The sequence below is a fragment of the Fundulus heteroclitus genome, unplaced genomic scaffold (genome assembly GCF_011125445.2).
Source record: "Fundulus heteroclitus isolate FHET01 unplaced genomic scaffold, MU-UCD_Fhet_4.1 scaffold_38, whole genome shotgun sequence".
Taxonomy (NCBI): domain Eukaryota; kingdom Metazoa; phylum Chordata; class Actinopteri; order Cyprinodontiformes; family Fundulidae; genus Fundulus; species Fundulus heteroclitus.
In genome coordinates, this window is record NW_023396792.1 from 536,812 (window position 1) to 555,020 (window position 18,209).

Genomic DNA, 18,209 nt, shown 5'->3' on the forward strand with positions numbered 1-18,209 from the left:
TTTGACAGGGGTGGGTTCGTCCACTGAATCAAAGACACTATCCCAACAAAATGCAGCGAGAGGGGTAGAGAGAGAGCGAGAGAGAGAAAGAGAGAGAGAGAAAGCAAGAGAGAGAGAGAGAGAGAGAGAGAGAGGAACAGCAGCACAGCAACACATTCAGTGTAGACCACAGCAAAACAAAAAATAACGAAACAAGAAGAAGAGCGTCCACCTCTCAGATGGAGCTCTTTTTATCATTCTCATCTGGTGAGCAGCCCGTTCACAAACACATTGACTTGTTTCTCATCAAAGCTGTTTGTGTTGGACTCTATTACTATATATTTATACACACATAGAGTTTCTTTACACATATTTGTTTTCTACATTTAAAAACCCGACCTCTAAACAAATGCATACAAATCTGTGAAATAATAACTGTCTGTGACATTTGATCAGAGCTGTTACTATGAATTTATTGCTTTGTACATTGAGGGATGTTTGGTACCACCTGCACACTAACGGGCTAACTGTGGTGGAGCCTCACTGCTGATGGTCGCCTCTACCTTGAAATGTTACACTCCCAGCTGAATCAAAGCTGCGTTTCGTTTTTTGTCTTTTTATACCTTTGGTTAATTGTGCAAAGAAATCGAAGCATCAGTAACAGTTTCTGAGACAAAGACGAGTTAAAAAGGAAAGAAAAAAACGAGACGAATGGACATACAAATATGTACAAATTTCACTTTGTTCCATGCATAAATACACATCCACACACATCTACATTGTGCTGACAAGAGGTCTCCAAAAACAAGTGACAAAGAAAATCAAGTTGGCCCCCTTTCAGACGTTGTCAGTGAAAATGTAGAATGAAAATTAAACGTGGTTGTAATGCATGTCGTTTGTTCTTTCTGGGGAGAAACATATGGAGCCCTGACAATGACAAAAAAAGAGCTCTTAAAACCCAGTTCTCTGTTTAGTAAAGTGTAGGTGTGGATCAGCAATACCATCAGTGTCCATGTGCAGCAGTGTGGAGCTGAGTGGGTAGATTTACACTTATGAAAGTAAACTAAACACCAGCAGTGATGGGAAGTTACAAAATCTTCCTAAACCTTTTAATCTAAATATTATTGTCAAAATCAAATCAGAGGTTTTTTGTATCGGACATTTATGTGATGCTGAATCCAGCGGGTAAACCAGAAACATCCACACTTGTATAGACCAGTTCATTGTTATTGTTTTGATCCGGGTTTTTCGCACATGCGCGCCGGACTGGTTGGCAAAAGACGAACACAATGGCGGATGCATTTCTTTGTGACAGTTACTTTTGTCTTTACTTTTTCAGCTTGCAGCTTGAATTCTTTCTTGAGCCTGAAGAAAGAATTTAGAGACAACTTGCTAAACTGCAGGAAGGGATTTTTCTACATCTGTCATAGCGTTCTAGATAGGCATCAGGGCAACCCACCCACCTCCCACACCTGCAAGGAGGAGCAGGTGTACTGTATACATGGATAGATGGATGTTTTTATATCAACACCTACCACCTGGAGGGCTCCATAGAAACTTCTCTCCAGATTTCCAAACATAAAGGCTTTTATATTATTATTTTCTTTCTTTTTCTTTTTTTTTTTCACAACTGATAACGATGCATAAAATGTCCATTCATAGTTCCATTCAAAAGTGGAAAAGAACAATCAGAAGTTTGTAAAAAAAAAAAAAAATGCACATAGTGATTGCCACTTCAAATGTTTCTTCACTCTATAAATAAAAAATATTTTATTCTGGTGACATTTGGTCAGCATGTATGTAAACAAATACCAAATACTTGTGTAGGAATGTTCACAACCTCTGTGTTAATGTTTAAAAAATTATCTAACTTTTTAAAATAAAAAATGAAATTATAGTTTCTGTAAGGCATTTTGACCAGGTTGCACTTGGCTGCAACAAGATGGGGTGGGGGGTTAAAAAGAGGGGAGAAAGAATGAAAGAAATTAAACTTGATAGTGAATACATCTTCATTTCAATCAGAATATGAATGTTGTTGGATTCTTGCCAATTGGTGTCAAACATGTGATGAATAACATGCAAAGTTGCATTGCATGACAGTTGAGTCTTTGCTGTTTTTTGATTACATAAATTGTGAAGAGGAGATGCTCTGCCAAGAGCCAATTAAACCCGATTAACTTAACTCTCTGAAATATAAAACTGTTACCAAAAAAAAAAGCCTGAAGTTGCATGACGTGAATGTTTATTATTATGGTTCGATTTAGTTTCCATCTCTAGTGTCCTTTTGATAAGGATCAGCAGCATGAGCTCTAACAACATGCACACAAAGTGTGCTCCTGGACAAGTTTATTCATATATACTTTTCTCTGTTAGGAATAATTTAGTTTTCTTTGTAATAAACATTTCAAGGGTTTTGGCTCTGCAATATAATTTTTTATACTGATTTAGGTAACTTCCTTTACTTCTTCCATTGCACGTACCCTTTTTTTAAGGCCAAGTTTGACCAACGACATATTGGTCCTATATGGTGCATATTTAGTTTAGTATATATATATATATATATATATATATATATATATATATATATATATATATGGCATTTTGACCAGGTTGCACTTGGCTGCAACAAGATGGGGTGGGGGGTTAAAAAGAGGGGAGAAAGAATGAAAGAAATTAAACTTAATAGTGAATACATCTTCATTTCAATCAGAATATGAATGTTGTTGGAAACTTGCCAATTGGTGTCAAAACATGTGATGAATAACATGCAAAGTTGCATTGCATGACAATTGAGTCTTTGCTGTTTTTTGATTACATAAATTGTGAAGAGGAGATGCTCTGCCAAGAGCCAATTAAACCCGATTAACTTAACTCTCTGAAATATAAAACTGTTACCAAAAAAAAGCCTGAAGTTGCATGACGTGAATGTTTATTATTATGGTTCGATTTAGTTTCCATCTCTAGTGTCCTTTTGATGAGGATCAGCAGCATGAGCTCTAACAACATGCACACAAAGTTACTCTCCTCCTGGACAAGTTTATTCATATATACTTTTCTCTGTTAGGAATAATTTAGTTTTCTTTGTAATAAACATTTCAAGGGTTTTGGCTCTGCAATATAATTTTTTATACTGATTTAGGTAACTTCCTTTACTTCTTCCATTGCACGTACCCTTTTTTTAAGGCCAAGTTTGACCAACGACATATTGGTCCTATATGGTGCATATTTAGTTTAGTATATATATAACAAATCTTTTAAAAAATTTGTTGCTTCAGCCAGACTTTAAGTGGATTGGCCCCAATGTAAATATTAATTGCTGTAATTAATCCCGTTATGATGAAATGTTTTGCAACAATCTAATGCTAAACTACAGGTGTGCTCAGTTTACAACTTGACAATAAAAATCATCTTAGTAACCTCTTGTTTGACCAAATCAACCACCAGAACCAATTTATTACTTGGTGAATCTCTAGTCTATAGGTCATTTGCATCCAGAAGCCAGTGATAAGAAAATAAATCATATTGTTGCACTGAAAGGACACGCTTGTCAGAAGAGATACAGTACAATCTATAGCCACGGAGTGTCTAGTGTCTGTTTACTGTGCTATGTATCGACATATTTCTACGGTGAGGTGGCTGGCTTCTTGGATGCTGTTCTCTAAATGTTTATCTGACCGATGTGCTTTTATGTAATTGTACAAGTTTCGGTGTGGTCAGAAAGCCTCGGCTGATGGGATGAAAATGTACAAGTTTACACACAATTGCACTCCAAATAAATATCTATTATTAATATGCATAATAGTACATTTACATACTGCCAATTTGATATGTGCTACACCCCTAGTCATCAAATATTTTTTAGATCATTTGTATATATATATATTAGTCATTTCTACACTGAGTTGATCTTTTTTTAGGGTTTCTCTGTGCAAACAATAAGACATTGGATTGTAGCTTTTCTTGTTTCTCATTTGTTGATATTCTTAGGACTAAAACAGATGTACACTCAGGACACTCAGGGAACAAAGTCAACTCATGTGTCAGTAACTTTGCGTTCGGTCTAAGAATACCCTTCCTGCTGCCTGTATCCGTAGCCTCCTTCCTGCGCTTCCTCCTGGACGTACTCCTCCGTCTTCTCCCAGCCGGTAGCCCAGCCTCCGTTCACCTGTGTGGTCGCACCGTATGTTTTGGCTGCACCCCCAAAAGCCCCGTAACTCTGGGTGATGTCACCAGTCTCCTCCGCCAGCTCATCTTCATCGATGAAGCCACATTTTTCCTCACTAGTGAGTTCCGGGTCTGCCCACGGCTGTTTTTCTCCGGATGCGAAGATCCCATAGAAGACCACGCCTCCGTAGTGCACCATGGAGGCTATCAGGAATACATACTGCCACTCCTCTCGAGTCTGAAGAAGAAGAAGGAAAAATTATATTTTGTTTCCCTGAAAATAGGGAATCAACAAGCAGTGGTTGTCAGAAACAGAATGACAGTTCCTCACTTTTATTGGTGGTAACATGTTTGGTTCCTAATTGAAATGACAAAATTAGTTCTTGTAACCATGTGTCTTTAACCAGGAGAAATTGTTTATTACAGAAACCCTTAATCCCCATTAATTAGAGTGGCACATTGATAGAAATAAAATAGCCTGAAATTGCTTTATTTTGCTTTCTCCTCTGAAAAACATTTTAAGAAAAATTATATTTTAAGTTGCATGGATTGGATAAAACTAACCTGATGTTTTTACAGCCCTTTGAGTCCGAAAGCATCTAACATACATAAGACATAGCTCTTTGAACAAAAGAAACTAAAATAAGTTCTCGTGTGTGTAGCGAGCTCCCTGTTACTACACTTAAGACCGAAGTTATACACAACCCTGGTAGATTTATATTCAAAATTATTCAAATAAATCATTATTATTCAAAAAAGAAAGGTCTCATACGTAACAAGAGTTCTTTAAGAAAATGTAAAGCAATGTAAAAACATAAATTTTGGAAAGAAATAATTTTATGTTTTTCTTTTTAAATTGCATGTTAAAAATTATTTATACTTATATTATTTCACCAAGCGCTTCTTATAATCTATGGCCTCTGGATTTTTAAAGATTTGTCTTTAGTGATGGGCTCCAAGTCTTTGAGGTTGGAAGGTCTCTTTGTCATCACCTTAATCTTTAGCTCACTCCACCGATTCTTTATCAGATTAAAAATACTCTGGCTGAGCCAAACCAAAATGTTAATATTAACAGTCAGAAGACAGCGGCTGGTAATATTAATGTTTCTCTTTATACCTCAATCTGCCAGAGGTATGAATCATTTAAGGCTGAACTGTATTCAAAACACAAAAGAGACTAATCAAATAAATAGTTTAGGGATCATTAGGGGAATTTCAATTCCTTTGCTGTTTTATGAAATCGTTTTTCTGTTGAATTACTGTCAACACATTCTGTTTAGTATTTGTTTCAACAGAGCCCGTGCCAACATGGTCATCCCTGTAAATAACTGTAGATTTATGTGTAAACAACTACCGAAAGCAGATAAAACAGAGAAATGTAAATTATTCCCACCAAACCTTCAGCTTTGTGATACTGGAGCTGCTTTAAGATGAAAATAAAATCCACTTTTGGAATTGCTTCAGAACAACAGACTGATAGCTTGTTAGCTGGCGGTGAGCTCTTCAGCTGGTTAGACATGTTAGCTGCTAGCTCTTTAGCAGGATTTTACTCATTAGGCATGTGGATCTTTATTTTCTCTAAGAGCCTAACTATTATTCACCAAAAGAAATTTTGTTGTATGGTAAATATTTGCTCTACCAACAGTTACATGTAATTAATGAACAGAGGAATTTATTGATCGGGTTCTGATCTGTCAAGCCTCTTTTGTTTTTTTTTTTTTTTTTTTTTTTTTGCAGTCAGATGTAATATGAAGATATTGATTTTGTTCACATAAAGAGAGTAGGGATTTACCTTATTCTTCGTCATAGCACCAACAATTAGCGGGCACACCATCCCAGAAAGGGTACCAACCCCATTAGAGATACCCATCAGGATACTGGCATAACGAGGAGCGATGTCCAGGTGGTTCACATTGAAACCTGATGGTATCAAACATAAAATTAAATTAAAACACTGCCAACACGTGTTTTTTTTTTTTTTTTTGATACAAGTTAAGATTTAACTGCTGCATTTGGGGAGCGAGTGCAACAATATGCACCAAGTGAAGCTAAAGCTAAAAGCAGCACAAATGCAGACCATCTTGTTGCAGAAATGGGCATCGACTCGCAACACATCCTCCTCCCTCCCCCACTCTGACTGGCTGAATGAGTAAGTGTCTGCGTGAGCTGCTGCACACTGCCTGCTTGGCGTATCCCTTGAGACGGTTCACACTGAATTATTAAAGAATCTGGCCGAAAGCTTGAGAACAAGAGGCAAGAAACTGATTTTGCACATGGATTTTCTGCATCCTTTGTACTGAACAAAAATATGAGCTAAGAGATCTGTTGAAAGGTTTAAAGATAAAAAGAAGACCACTATGAGCAGCAGTCTGATCTGTAGGGATAGAAAAAAATGCTGCCAAAAATATATTTGACAAAAGAAAATCATACATTAAAACGGCTTTAATTTCTCCACGACGTGTGGAATATAAATAGGCACCATAGAAATGCCAATAAATCTATTTAACTAAAAAAAGAGCATTGTGTCACGTTTTGAACTTTACGTTTTAGATTTCAAATCACAAACCTGATATGGCAAATCCACTGAAGCCCACTGCCAGCACCAGGAAGGAAATTGCCACGCCTTTGCTGTGGGAATACCCCACCACCAGCAGCAATGTGGCCTCCATGCCAAATCCTAGCAAGGAGAAAGACAGCGGGTCACACATGTGCGTGCACAAAGTACACAAAACGCCCAGGGGCGGCTTGCTGGTCATCACGGTGTCAATTGAATTAAGCATGATACATGCTCTGCACTCAATTACGTAGCTGACAGATATGAAATCAATGCGCAGTGACCCACGCACGCACAGTGAGTCAACCTGAGAATGGAGGTATTGAACAGATTTCACAAAAATATAAACAAAATCATCTCGAAAAGACATTTTAAAAAAGCGTGGCTCAGACACTGTGAAATCAACACCTGGAGGCTAAGCAGAGAGAGCTATGGATTTTACTTTTTTATTTTTGTGGTTCAGCTTTCTCACCTCCACAGTTCATTATTTTCCTGACGGTGGTTGTTGTCAAGATGTTCCTGCTGCGCAGGTAGTCGGCCAGCTGACCGCCGATGGGCACGATGATGGTCATCACCAAGTGGGGGAGGGCGGAGAGTATACCCACCTGCAGACAATAAAAACAATCAAATCATCTACAATGCGTATGAAACCGAACAAAAAACAACGTCAAGATACAGATTTAGTCTGTACTGGTAATCATATAAGAAGCCTTAAAATAAACGTTTCAGATGTCATTGACCAATCCTGTCTGTGTTTTATTCTTGCCTGTCTCTTTAATAATTTGTTAAACAATAATTGAGGGAAATGGTTGAAAGAACATGTTGTTGGTGTCCTCTTTATAATTGTGAGTTTGCAAATCTTTGCATCAACTCTAGTTTTCTGGTTTGTCCTTGTATCTGGTCATGAAGAAATGGCAGACCTAAAGAACTGCTGGTGAATATAATCTGAAAGAGGGAATGTGTCTTCTTACAATATGTTTTCTGGACGAGTTTTGAGCCCTTCTTTATGACTCACACAACCATGTTAAAGGGGACATATCATACTTTTCAATTCCTCCTTTTCACATTGAAACCACTCAGTTGCTGTCTATATAAAGTGGAACTGCAATGCTTTGGTCTGAATTCCTCGTTAATTTGCCCCCACATTCCTCCTTTTTACCTCTGTTCTGAGGTTCGTCTAAGAGCAACTCATTTTGGCGCTGTCTCTTTAAATCCAAACGAAGCACTTCACACCAGCCACCCTCCAGTATGCAGAGCGTTTCACTCCGCCCCATTTGGCCATTTTTGTAGTACGCTGGGGGATAGTGTGATGAACATCCGAACATTTTGACTCATCCACTTGTAGCATCGGCATCCTTCAGCTTTGACTACAGATTCGCGAGACCAGTAAACTGGAAGTCAATTACCTTCCGCAGCAAATGCTGGATCAAGATAGTTCAAAAACATAATAGAAAGCAGAGAAAACTGAACAGCTTGAAACATATGACCCAGATATCTACACGGCTCCTGGACAGGCTACGTTTAATTTGAATGCATTTCTGCAAAACCAAAATGTATTTAAGGGCTAAAAAAAATTATTTTGCATGATATGTCCCCTTTAAGACACAACACAAAAATGTGTCAGATGTAGGACTGAAATAGGGGGGGGGGGGGGCAGCCAATGTCCAGAAATAAAAGATCTTCAGAAAGCTTTAGTAAATATTTTAAGACCCTTGAAATTTGTTAAAAACAACAAACTCATTTGATAGATTATGTAAATATATCTGAATGGTAGAACCTGTCCACCACCTACTTTAGGTGAAGTGTCATTTATTTAGTTGTAAAATTAGGCTTTATGCAGCATGGCCCACCTTGCTTATCTCAAAGCCAAAGACCTCCTCAAAGTATGCGGGCTGACTGATGAGCAGCAGGTAGAAGGTCCAGCTCCTGCAGAAGTTTGCCACAATGATTGCATAGACAGGCATAGAGGTGAAGAACTTCCTCCAAGGGGTCTTGAATTTCTAGAAGTGATCATGACAAAGAATCAGTGTAACTGAAATAGTACAGGGTCAAATCATTTTTATATGTAGTTTCTATATATCTAATTGCCGCCCTCTTACCTCTGCAGGGCCCAGCATTTTGACACTCTCTCCGATGCTCTCCTCTATATATACACGTTCCTCATCAGTGATGGTTGGGTGGTCAGCAGGGCTCTCATAAGACACGAGGATCCAGAACATGTACCAGAAAATACCAAAGCATCCTACAAGCGGGACACATTTTAAAAATCATCGGTTAATTACAGACGAGGTACTGCAGATCGTTTGGATCTGTAAAGTGAGCATTTGGAGGATGTGTCAACCAAATGCCTGAGAGAGAACAAAACCCAGACAGGAGAGCTAACTGTATCCTGTCTGGAGGGAAAGACGGGGGGGCCTATTTATTGACAAACCAAAACAACGGGGGAGGAAATCAATACAATAGTCTGCCTGGATAAATCCGTTTGACTTTCACTGGACTCTTTAGCCGTCCAACTCTAAAGCTTAGAAACACTTCAGCCCACAGGAGCAGAATACATCCATTCATTTATACTCAGTTTTACATGCCGTACCATAGACGTAGAACACTGAGGACCATCCTGTGTACTGGACCAGGATCCCAGCCAGAGGCATCGCTATCACAGCGCCAGCATAGGAGCCTAACAAACACAAGCGCAATTACTTATTCAAGATTAGACATGTTAATCACCATTATAACAGGCAAATGTACAGTTCTGCAGCTTGATTGTGAGAAAAAAAAAATAGTCACCACAAAACGAGAGGGTAGCCAGACGACTCCTTTCTAGGGGTGGAGCCCACTTGCTCCATATGCCGTGACATGCAGGGTAAGTCACTCCCTAAAAATCAGCGCAGCGAAGGGGTCACTATTAACTTATCATGAATAGTTGCCGTCAACAGTTTGATCATTTGTGCATCCGTAAAAAGGCAGCAGCCGGATTGTGAATGATGAGCTTTTTACGTTCGCTTGTTCACATATATTCTTGTATTCTCCAATTACATTATGTTACATGAGATTTTCCTCATGTTTCATTTAGCAGTCCATTCTGGAAAGCCCCATGCATGCATGAAGCTGAACAAACACACATCTGTGACAATAACTAACAGTAATTGACATTTTCACCTCTCTTATAACCTTGAATAAACTGAGTGCCTGATGAGCTGTTCGTGGAACAAAGCAGTGATTCGGATATCAAATGTTTATCAGCTGCTAATTGGAAAAGTGTGCAGATGGAAATTACAGTCTGCATGCTCTTTGCAGCAGAACGGTGTGTAGAGCAGCCTGTCTTCAAAAGAAATGAAATAAGAAATAAGATAATGCCTTATTTATCTGCGTCGTTTCTGTTTTAAATATCAGAACTGTTAAATAATGTTTCTTTGCAATTAACTGTATAAATGCACAAAGCAGGCAAGCCAGAGGAGTGCTGTGCCTTAAATAAGCATTTCCCCTTTCATATATCTCTAGGGGGGCACTCTGCTGCTGTGTATCCAGGATACAAAGCATGACGTAAGAAAAAAAGAGGTTGAATGTCCTACAAAAACAAACTGTAGTGGATCAGATCAATAAAGCTCATATCACATTTCCTCTGGCTGCGCTTCCAAAAAGCCTGCCCGCAGTTAGTCCCTGCACTTGTTTTCTGGATGGAACAAAATGGAAACATATGCAATAAAGCTTTGGCCAAGAATACATTTTAAGTGCATACAATGTGTTTTACGTTGTTATTCTCATTCAAAACGAAAAGCTGAAACACGTTCAGATGCTCTTACCTCCACCAGTCCTTGCAATATTCTAACAAAAAGGACGCAGCCATAGTGGACTCGGGCAGCGGAGGGAATGAACATGTTGAGAGTGGAGGTGAGGACAATAGCTGCACCAAATACCCTGCAAATGTCATGAGAAATACATTTAAAATAATGACGCTTTATCTCGCTAGCATTAATTAACTGGAAATTGATTTAATAAAACAAATTAGCATTTTTTTAAACAAAATTTCATGAATGTCGGTGCAATATTATAATTTTTCTCCCCATGCTGAAAGCGTTAACATTTTTTTCGTGCAGGTCACGTGCAGGGCCGGATTTAGGAGGATGGGGGCCCCTGGGCTGGAGTCAGGATGGGGGCCCCTGGGCTAGAGTCTATATATATAGACCAGTTCATTGTTATTGTTTTGATGCGGGTTTTTCGCGCATGCGCGCCGGACTGGTAGGCAAAAGGCGAACACAATGGCGGACGCAAACAGCGAAACTGACGAGTTCTCCACGTATTTTTCTTCTTTAGATAACGTATCACAAGATCGTTTTAAGAGTAAGTTGATGGTTGATGGTGTCAGATTGCCAGATCCACACAGCAAAAGCCTGAAGGGACGGAGCGAGTCTGTGAAATGCTGGCCAAGGGTTCCGTACTGCGACATATGCAGCTCCCTTATAAACACGGCAGGCCAGTATGGACAAGAGAGCACGAAAGCCCCTGAAACCACTGGACGGCTACAATTATTTTATATCAGGAAAAAGGCTCCAGCAACGCCTGCGACGCCATGAGGGATTAAGCGGTCAGAAAATGGATGGATGGATGTTGTTCACACATGTTTGTGCAACAGCACAAAGCGGCGTCGGACACAGGCCGCATTTCAGCAGAGGCCTGGTAGGTTAAAAAAACCATTTTTCACTACGGATTATTTAGGTGTTTTTGTCTTGTTAAAATGGGTGTCGGTGTCGGCAACGTTGCAGCGTAAACACAGAAGTACTAGCGCCCGTGAATGGGGGCGTAATAGCAGCAGCAGCTGCTGTAGCCGCTGCTGCTGCGTAAACACTACACGGGCCGGAGAAGCCGCTGCTAGCAGCAGCTTCTCCGGCCCGTGTAGTGTTTACGCAGCAGCCGCTGGCTTATGCTGCCGCAGCCCGTGAACGGGCGGAGCAGCCGCTGCCTGCTCTGCCGCAGTTGTCTGAAGCAGCAGCGGCTGCTGCTGCTACCGCTTCTCCGGCCCGTGTAGTGATCGCCACCTCCCCTCCGCCGCTGTTTAAGTAGAACAATGACTAGAGCAGAATTAAGTTGTATTTACCGGAAATGAAGTGTAGACTGCAAATTCTCTCGTAGTATGATGGCTCCCCCAGTCCATTGGGAGTGTCTGCCTGCGCTCTTTTCATTGAAAATATCCATTTCTTTCTTCGTCCTTCGGTATACGACAGAAACGTACATCCAACGATTTGGAATGCCTCTGTGTGCAACCGGGAGCACAACAAGTCATAGGCATTGCTTAGATTACAAAAATAAACAAACTAAAAGTACGCTCTAAATCACCCGTTTTGTCATGTAGTAGACGAGAACAGTACTGTTTTTGCCTACCCGCGGGACCCGGATGTAGCGCTGACGTCACGCGTGAACTACCCTATATATATATATATATATATATATATATATATATATATATATATATATATATATATATATATATATATATATATGCCCTCATGCCCTCTGAAGGATTTTTTACAGCCCCCGGTTCTCAATAAAAGCAGAGGTGGGTGCAGATGAACAATTTTCATCTTCTAGACCAAGGTTTTTACAGAGAACATCTTGAAAAATATGAAGAACAAAATACAGATTTCCATTTATTAATGACACTTTTGCATTCAACTTCTTTGTAGGAACTCGAACCACAAACACAACCTACATTTACTCAAACGCAAACCAAATAAGAAAACAATACTCAAAGTTTGAAACTTTGAGCCTGTCTTATAATGCAGACATGCACAATCTTTGTTTTGTATCTACACTCATTTAAATTTTTACTTTCATTTAGCAGATAAACTTTAAAAAAGTAAAACTACTTTTTTTTCTAAGTCTAAGATGTCTACTAACCATGGTTTTTAAACATTGTTGTTATGGAACGTGCAACAGCGACTCGAGGTACGCTGATAGGCCGCATATGAAGGATGTTAAAGCCGCAAGCGGCGTCGATCGGCCCTCGCAGCCAAGCGCCGTTGCGGTGCCGGCGGGCGGGCGGGGTCCGCGCACCGGCGGCCGGCGGGCGGGCGGGGTTTGCGCAGCCAAGCGCCGCTGTGGTGCCGGCCGTTCACAAAAATAGAAAACATCCTTCGGGCCCCCGAAATGCCGGGGCCCCGGGCTGCAGCCCCGGTAAGCCCCTGCTAAAATCCGGCCCAGGTCACGTGTCTCTTTGGCGACGACCGGCTGCGCGCGCTCTTTTTATGCTTCGTCAAATATTAAAAGCTGCGGTGCTCTGGTTAGCGGTCTTACTGTCGCCTGGAAACCAGGTTCCCCTTTGCACGGTTCTAAAAAAGAGGAAGACGAATGTGGTTTCATGGCAATAAGGGGGAACTGATTTAGATGCTACAGGACTGGCAGTCAATCTTGTAACCAACCACCCCAAGTTCGTTTTTAGCATAAAGGGAGAGAAGGCCACAAAAAAATGCATTTGTCATTTCTGGCACGTTATCCCGCCCCACTACTCCTTAATCCGATGGGGGCCACTGTCGGGCACGAGACCAGATGATTAGATCAAAACCGCTCGCGCCAATCAAACGGGTGAGGCCGCGCGCATTTGGGTCACAGGAAAAATATCAATTAAAAGCAGATAGATTTCTAAAGAATTTTATAGCAAATTGCTATTACCATTAGATAAATGTTGGGTTTATATCAGAATCAAAGCGAAAGATTTCCACTTCATCTGCATATACCCTCAAAAATGTGCACCGTCATAGTAAGCCTATTACTGGGTGTCTGTATAGTAAGCTATACGTAATTATAATGACCGAGACATTGGCAGGGCAAGTAAAGCGTTTGGCAAGCAAAGCGGGTCTGGTATCCATGCCCTGAGAGAGCGACAGATTAGACCCGGGTCTCCTCAGGAAGCTCATTAACAGGTGGCACAAAGCCTTGACACCTGCGGGGCCGCCAGCCCGCTGCCTTACTGTCTGCTGCTTCTTGCAGTCATTCTCTGTTTTTACAGCCCTGGACTCACCACGTTTTACACAGAGCTGTTTCTATCTCGTCTCGTCTGCTTGGATTTGGTTCCGAAACGCTTTAACCGTCGGCTTTTTATTTATTAAATACAAAAGGGGAGAACAAGATTATTTTGTTTATCAAGCGATGCCAAAAAAAAAAAATCGCCACAAACTCATCTTTCGTTAAATTGTAACCGAGTGTTTATAATATTGCTCTTATGATTAATATCGTTATTATGTTGTGAAAACGATCGGTGTTGCCGACCTGTTTGCTGCCAGCCTGGAGCAAATGTATCCTCCCGGGATTTGCGTCACAATGTAGCCCCAGAAAAAAGATCCATGGATCATCCCCACTGTCTCCGGGTCCCAGTTGAACTTGGCTTTCTGGTGGATGACATCGAAAATTGAATAAGCTGGATAAAATGGTCATATCTTAGAGAGATGACATGGCAGATTTTGGCTGCCATTATTAAATATTTATGCAGGTCTGAAAGCTGACAAATTGGATTGCATTGATGAGATTATTGAAGCACAGCAATACACTGGGAAAGTAAGATAATTTGGCTAATAAAAATTAAAGGAAAGTGTGTGAACACGTTTAATTTTAGTAGTGATCAAATATTTATTAGATTCTAGAACAAAACACAGAAATAAATACCATGTAAAACGTAACGCTTATTCTTATGCAAGGATGAGGTTTAAATAAATGCCAGCTTCGTAACTAAACGAAAAGGTTGGCTTGAAATGTCCAACCACAAGGTTGTTTTGCCGGTTTATTCATAAATATTGTATTTAAAGGCACAATATATGATGCTCTTTCTTTATTTGTATCAAAGCTCACACATTTTCACGTTACTTAACCATAATGATGATGAACCATTTGCAATTTTGGATGGATTAGCCTATCCAGTTGACTTGTGTAGCAGTGACAGGCCTCACGTAACTCTTGGAAAATGTACCTGTTGTTTTCCCTTTTTTCTGACCAAAAATAGATAAATAAAAAATAGAATCTAATGGGGGTTCAGCCAGACTTTTCTCCCTCTTTTTTTTTTTTTTTTTTTTTTTTTTTTTTTTTTTTTTTACATGCGTAAAAGCGTGCGTCTGCCGTCGTCACACCTCCTTGATGATGATCTTGCCATTCTGGTGGATGGTGCTGTTATTGACCATGCTCACGATGGCCACGCCCAGGTTGCATCGGATGCCGAAGGAGATGCAGAAGCCCAAGCCGCTCATGATGGCGATGATGTAGCGGCGCGGCAAACCGAAGCACTTGCAGTCGCACAGCGGGGGTTTCTTCTCCGCGGCCTCCCGAGGCCGCCCGTCCTCCGTCAGTTCGATCACCTCCCCGGTTTTCTGCCTCCTCTCTATCACCCTGCAGACAGTCAGGTGAAGGAAACACCGCCTGCTGAGTCCCGACCCGCAATAAATATCCCACCTTCACATGAGACGGTGATGCTTGCTTGTGATCATTTAAAACAAGAGCATCTTAAATTCAGGAGGAAATGTTTTTAACACTATCTTTATCAGCTTTTTAAAATTTATTTTAGCATGATGGCGTTTCATGTATACGATATGTGGAGTACTATGAACCATATGCCCGGTGAGGCCTCTGGAACACCTGTGTTTTACAGTACACAATGTTCTCTTCTGTCCCACCGAGGGGAAAAATGCCGATGGTATCACGTTCAGGACCACAAGGCAGAAGAAATAACATGAGTAGCTACCTATACGCAAAACCAAATAGGCCCACCTGCATCGACTCCAGATAAATCAATGCAAAGAAAAGAGAAAACATTTTGGCCTTTATGCAGAAAATGGATCAAAATGTCCCTGACTGTACCGCATTGCAGCAGCCTTTCACTTTCACGCTCATTAGTATTCAGAGACACAGCAGCAGCTCCAACCTGCAGACACTCGTCTGTGGGCTTTCCTCAAGCACGACCCCCCCCCCCCCCTCTATCCCCCACCCCCAGCTAAATCACGCTCATTTACAAATTAAATTGCCTAAAATTCCGATTGGAAAAATCTGAAATGGCGCACACGCCCTTTTAAACCCATTTAGAGGATGAACAACAGGAATAATTTATAAGGACACATAAAAACGAAAATAAATTGATGTTGGTGAGACCGAAGGCCTTGGGAATAGTGTGACATCGACTGATCACAAGGACAATCACGTTTATTTTATTTCAAATGAAGAATGTGCCATGCACACCTAAAACGGAACATAAATTCAAAAGGGGTAAGTATTGTGTAAATGTAAATTCAAAGTCTAAAGTAATGCATTCACTTGACTGCACATAAAAGGAAAATTATAGATGGCTTTAAGTTGCTCTTTGCATGCAGGCCCACAACACGGCCGATGTCATTCCAGATGGTTTGAAAATTGTCACTGATAGAGAAGAAATCCTTGCGTCCAGTTTAACCTATCTGTCAATGCGCTTCATGTAAAGGCCCTCCATCCGGAGGCATCCGAGCCCTGCGAACGTCGCCCACACGCACACATGCACGAACATGGCGTTACATAATTTTATTCTCACTGGTAGTGCCGTGCCTCCCGATCCCTGGAAGCCAACAAAAATATTAAACTGACCCATGCAACCACGGTAATATAGCCTTACAACATCCAGCGCATTTAGCATGAAGTTCCCTAAATCACAGGCGCAAGAACCACATTTTAAAAAAGCCTGTCCCTACCTGTACATCTGACCCAGGGTCTTTCCCGCAAATTCCTTGACCCCTGTCGCAGCTCTCGTCTTCATGGACTCCATGTCCAGTTTTTGTGTGTTTGCTTATTATCTTAAAGAATGATTTTACTGCCTCAGCGTCATGTTACAGCGCAGGATGGCCGACTGCAGCGGCTGACGGCAGGGAAGCGACAAAACGAAGGTAGACGGAATCTGAGCCCAGGGAGGCAACGATCCAGCAGGCGAGTTTAATTTTCAGCGCAATTGTGACGAAAACGCCTTTTCACAAAGAGATGAATTCAAACGAGGTGAGCGCCTTCATCCACCAGCAGCTCTCCTCCCGCCTGGAGTACAGTAGCCGCGCACAGTGCCATCACGACCAAAGACGAGGGAAAGTCAGAGCCAGCAGCGTCAGAGAGCAGTCTGAGTTTAGAACACAAAGCTAAACAAAGCGACACACAGCATTAGAAACCGCGAAATGTAAAACAGTCAAATAAAAAAAATGGGGCGTTGGAGCAGTAGCAATAAATCAAAGAGGGAGGGAGACTGGATGGTGTCTCCTGTGGTGAGCGCAGGTTCATCTGACGTCGTGTTCAGCACCGAGGTCAGCGACAGCAACTCTGCGCCCAACATCTGGCCAGCTGCATTCTACATTTGTGCTTTTGGGTGTACGCGTTCGTGTGTGTGTGTGTGTGTATATATATATATATATATATATATATATATATATATATATATATATATATATATATATATATATATATATATATATATGAGCTGCTGCAATCTGTAATCTGAAAAACACTTGTAAATCTCTGTGATGTTCTGTATATATATATATATATATATATATATATATATATATATATATATATATATATATATATATATATATATATATGTATAACAATCAAGGACAGTAACCCTAAAAAAGAAAGCTGAAGCTCTCTAGAGGGTGGTACTATGGTAACCAGATGAACAGAACCAACACTCCCGACCCCCTTCTTTCCCTTCAACAAGCTCCTCTCTCCATCGCTGGAATCCATCAATAATTCAAGCATCTCTGCTATTCCCATTCTCCTTGACAACCACATCTTCACCAGAAAAAAATGAACTTCATTTAGGAAGCATCGTTATCCTAATATTTCTTTGGAATTCAAACATTTGTTTTGGATAGTAACATCGACTGGAAAGTTGATGTCACAATATAATATAGACTAGAAATAGAGACTAGAAATAAATAAATAAAAAAGGAAACGAATAAACAAATTAATGCAGTTTAAGGAAATAAAGCCTGGGAATCAGTGATAACAGCGAAAGCTAAATCAAGGTTCGCTTTTCTCTTCATTTGTGGGTATTGGTTGCCACCTGGTGGCTGAAAAGGGAAAGTCTTGTCTACGGTTCTTTCCAACTCTTCGACATTTTGTTAATTATTATCATATTTTTATTGACATATTTCTGCTCTACATTCAGGTAGGCAAACGTTATTTTGTGCTCTCGCTATAATCGTTCTTGTAGATGCCTTTCCACTCAGTAATAGGATTGTGCTTTGTACTTTTTAGCCCCACTGGGCAAACTGGTCAATATGCAGACTTTTCTCATCTGCCTCTTGAAGAGAAAATATATTTTTTGTGCTTATCTAAAAATTCAGTTTGTGTGAATTAATTTAGGGCCATTGCAAGTGTGAGAGTCACTCTGTATCAGCTTGCAGGATCCTTAGATTTAAGTAAAAAAAAAAAAAAAAACGTTTGCAGAGAAACTGGGCACAGACTTTCATTCAAGGAAAAAAACACGTTTTACATCCCTACTGCAATGAAATGAATGAAA

The 18,209-nt window shown here is 40.5% G+C and overlaps 1 protein-coding gene and 1 long non-coding RNA gene across 2 annotated transcripts; one reads left to right on the forward strand and one right to left on the reverse strand.

Annotated features, from left to right (window-relative positions):
* The first annotated feature begins 792 nt into the window (after positions 1 to 792).
* LOC118560083 lies at positions 793 to 2,883 on the forward strand. Its single transcript, XR_004929059.1, has 2 exons — positions 793 to 1,900; positions 2,589 to 2,883. It is a non-coding gene; the product is annotated as an uncharacterized LOC118560083 (long non-coding RNA).
* Positions 2,884 to 3,956: 1,073 nt separating this feature from the next.
* Positions 3,957 to 17,033, reverse strand: slc17a6b (solute carrier family 17 member 6b). The gene is made up of 12 exons (XM_012850733.3): positions 16,393 to 17,033; positions 14,812 to 15,067; positions 13,961 to 14,079; positions 10,501 to 10,615; positions 9,485 to 9,572; positions 9,288 to 9,374; positions 8,797 to 8,939; positions 8,548 to 8,697; positions 7,170 to 7,302; positions 6,710 to 6,820; positions 5,936 to 6,063; positions 3,957 to 4,381 (listed from the first exon to the last, which is right to left on the reverse strand). Exons 1-12 carry the CDS (start codon positions 16,464 to 16,466, stop codon positions 4,040 to 4,042), a joined length of 1,746 nt encoding a protein of 581 aa, XP_012706187.2. The 5' UTR covers positions 16,467 to 17,033; the 3' UTR covers positions 3,957 to 4,039.
* Positions 17,034 to 18,209: the final 1,176 nt, after the last annotated feature.

What these genes read in the sequence shown, in the direction of transcription:
- slc17a6b (XM_012850733.3), bottom strand. Translation starts at nt 16,466, where the DNA reads ATGGAGTCCATGAAGACGAGAGCTGCGACAGGGGTCAAGGAATTTGCG. An exon ending in GCAAGATCATCATCAAGGAG is followed by an intron (nt 14,080 to 14,811) that starts GTGTGACGACGG and finishes GTCATCCACCAG; the next exon opens with AAAGCCAAGTTCAACTGGGA. An exon ending in CTCAGTGTTCTACGTCTATG is followed by an intron (nt 8,940 to 9,287) that starts GTACGGCATGTA and finishes TCCCGCTTGTAG; the next exon opens with GATGCTTTGGTATTTTCTGG.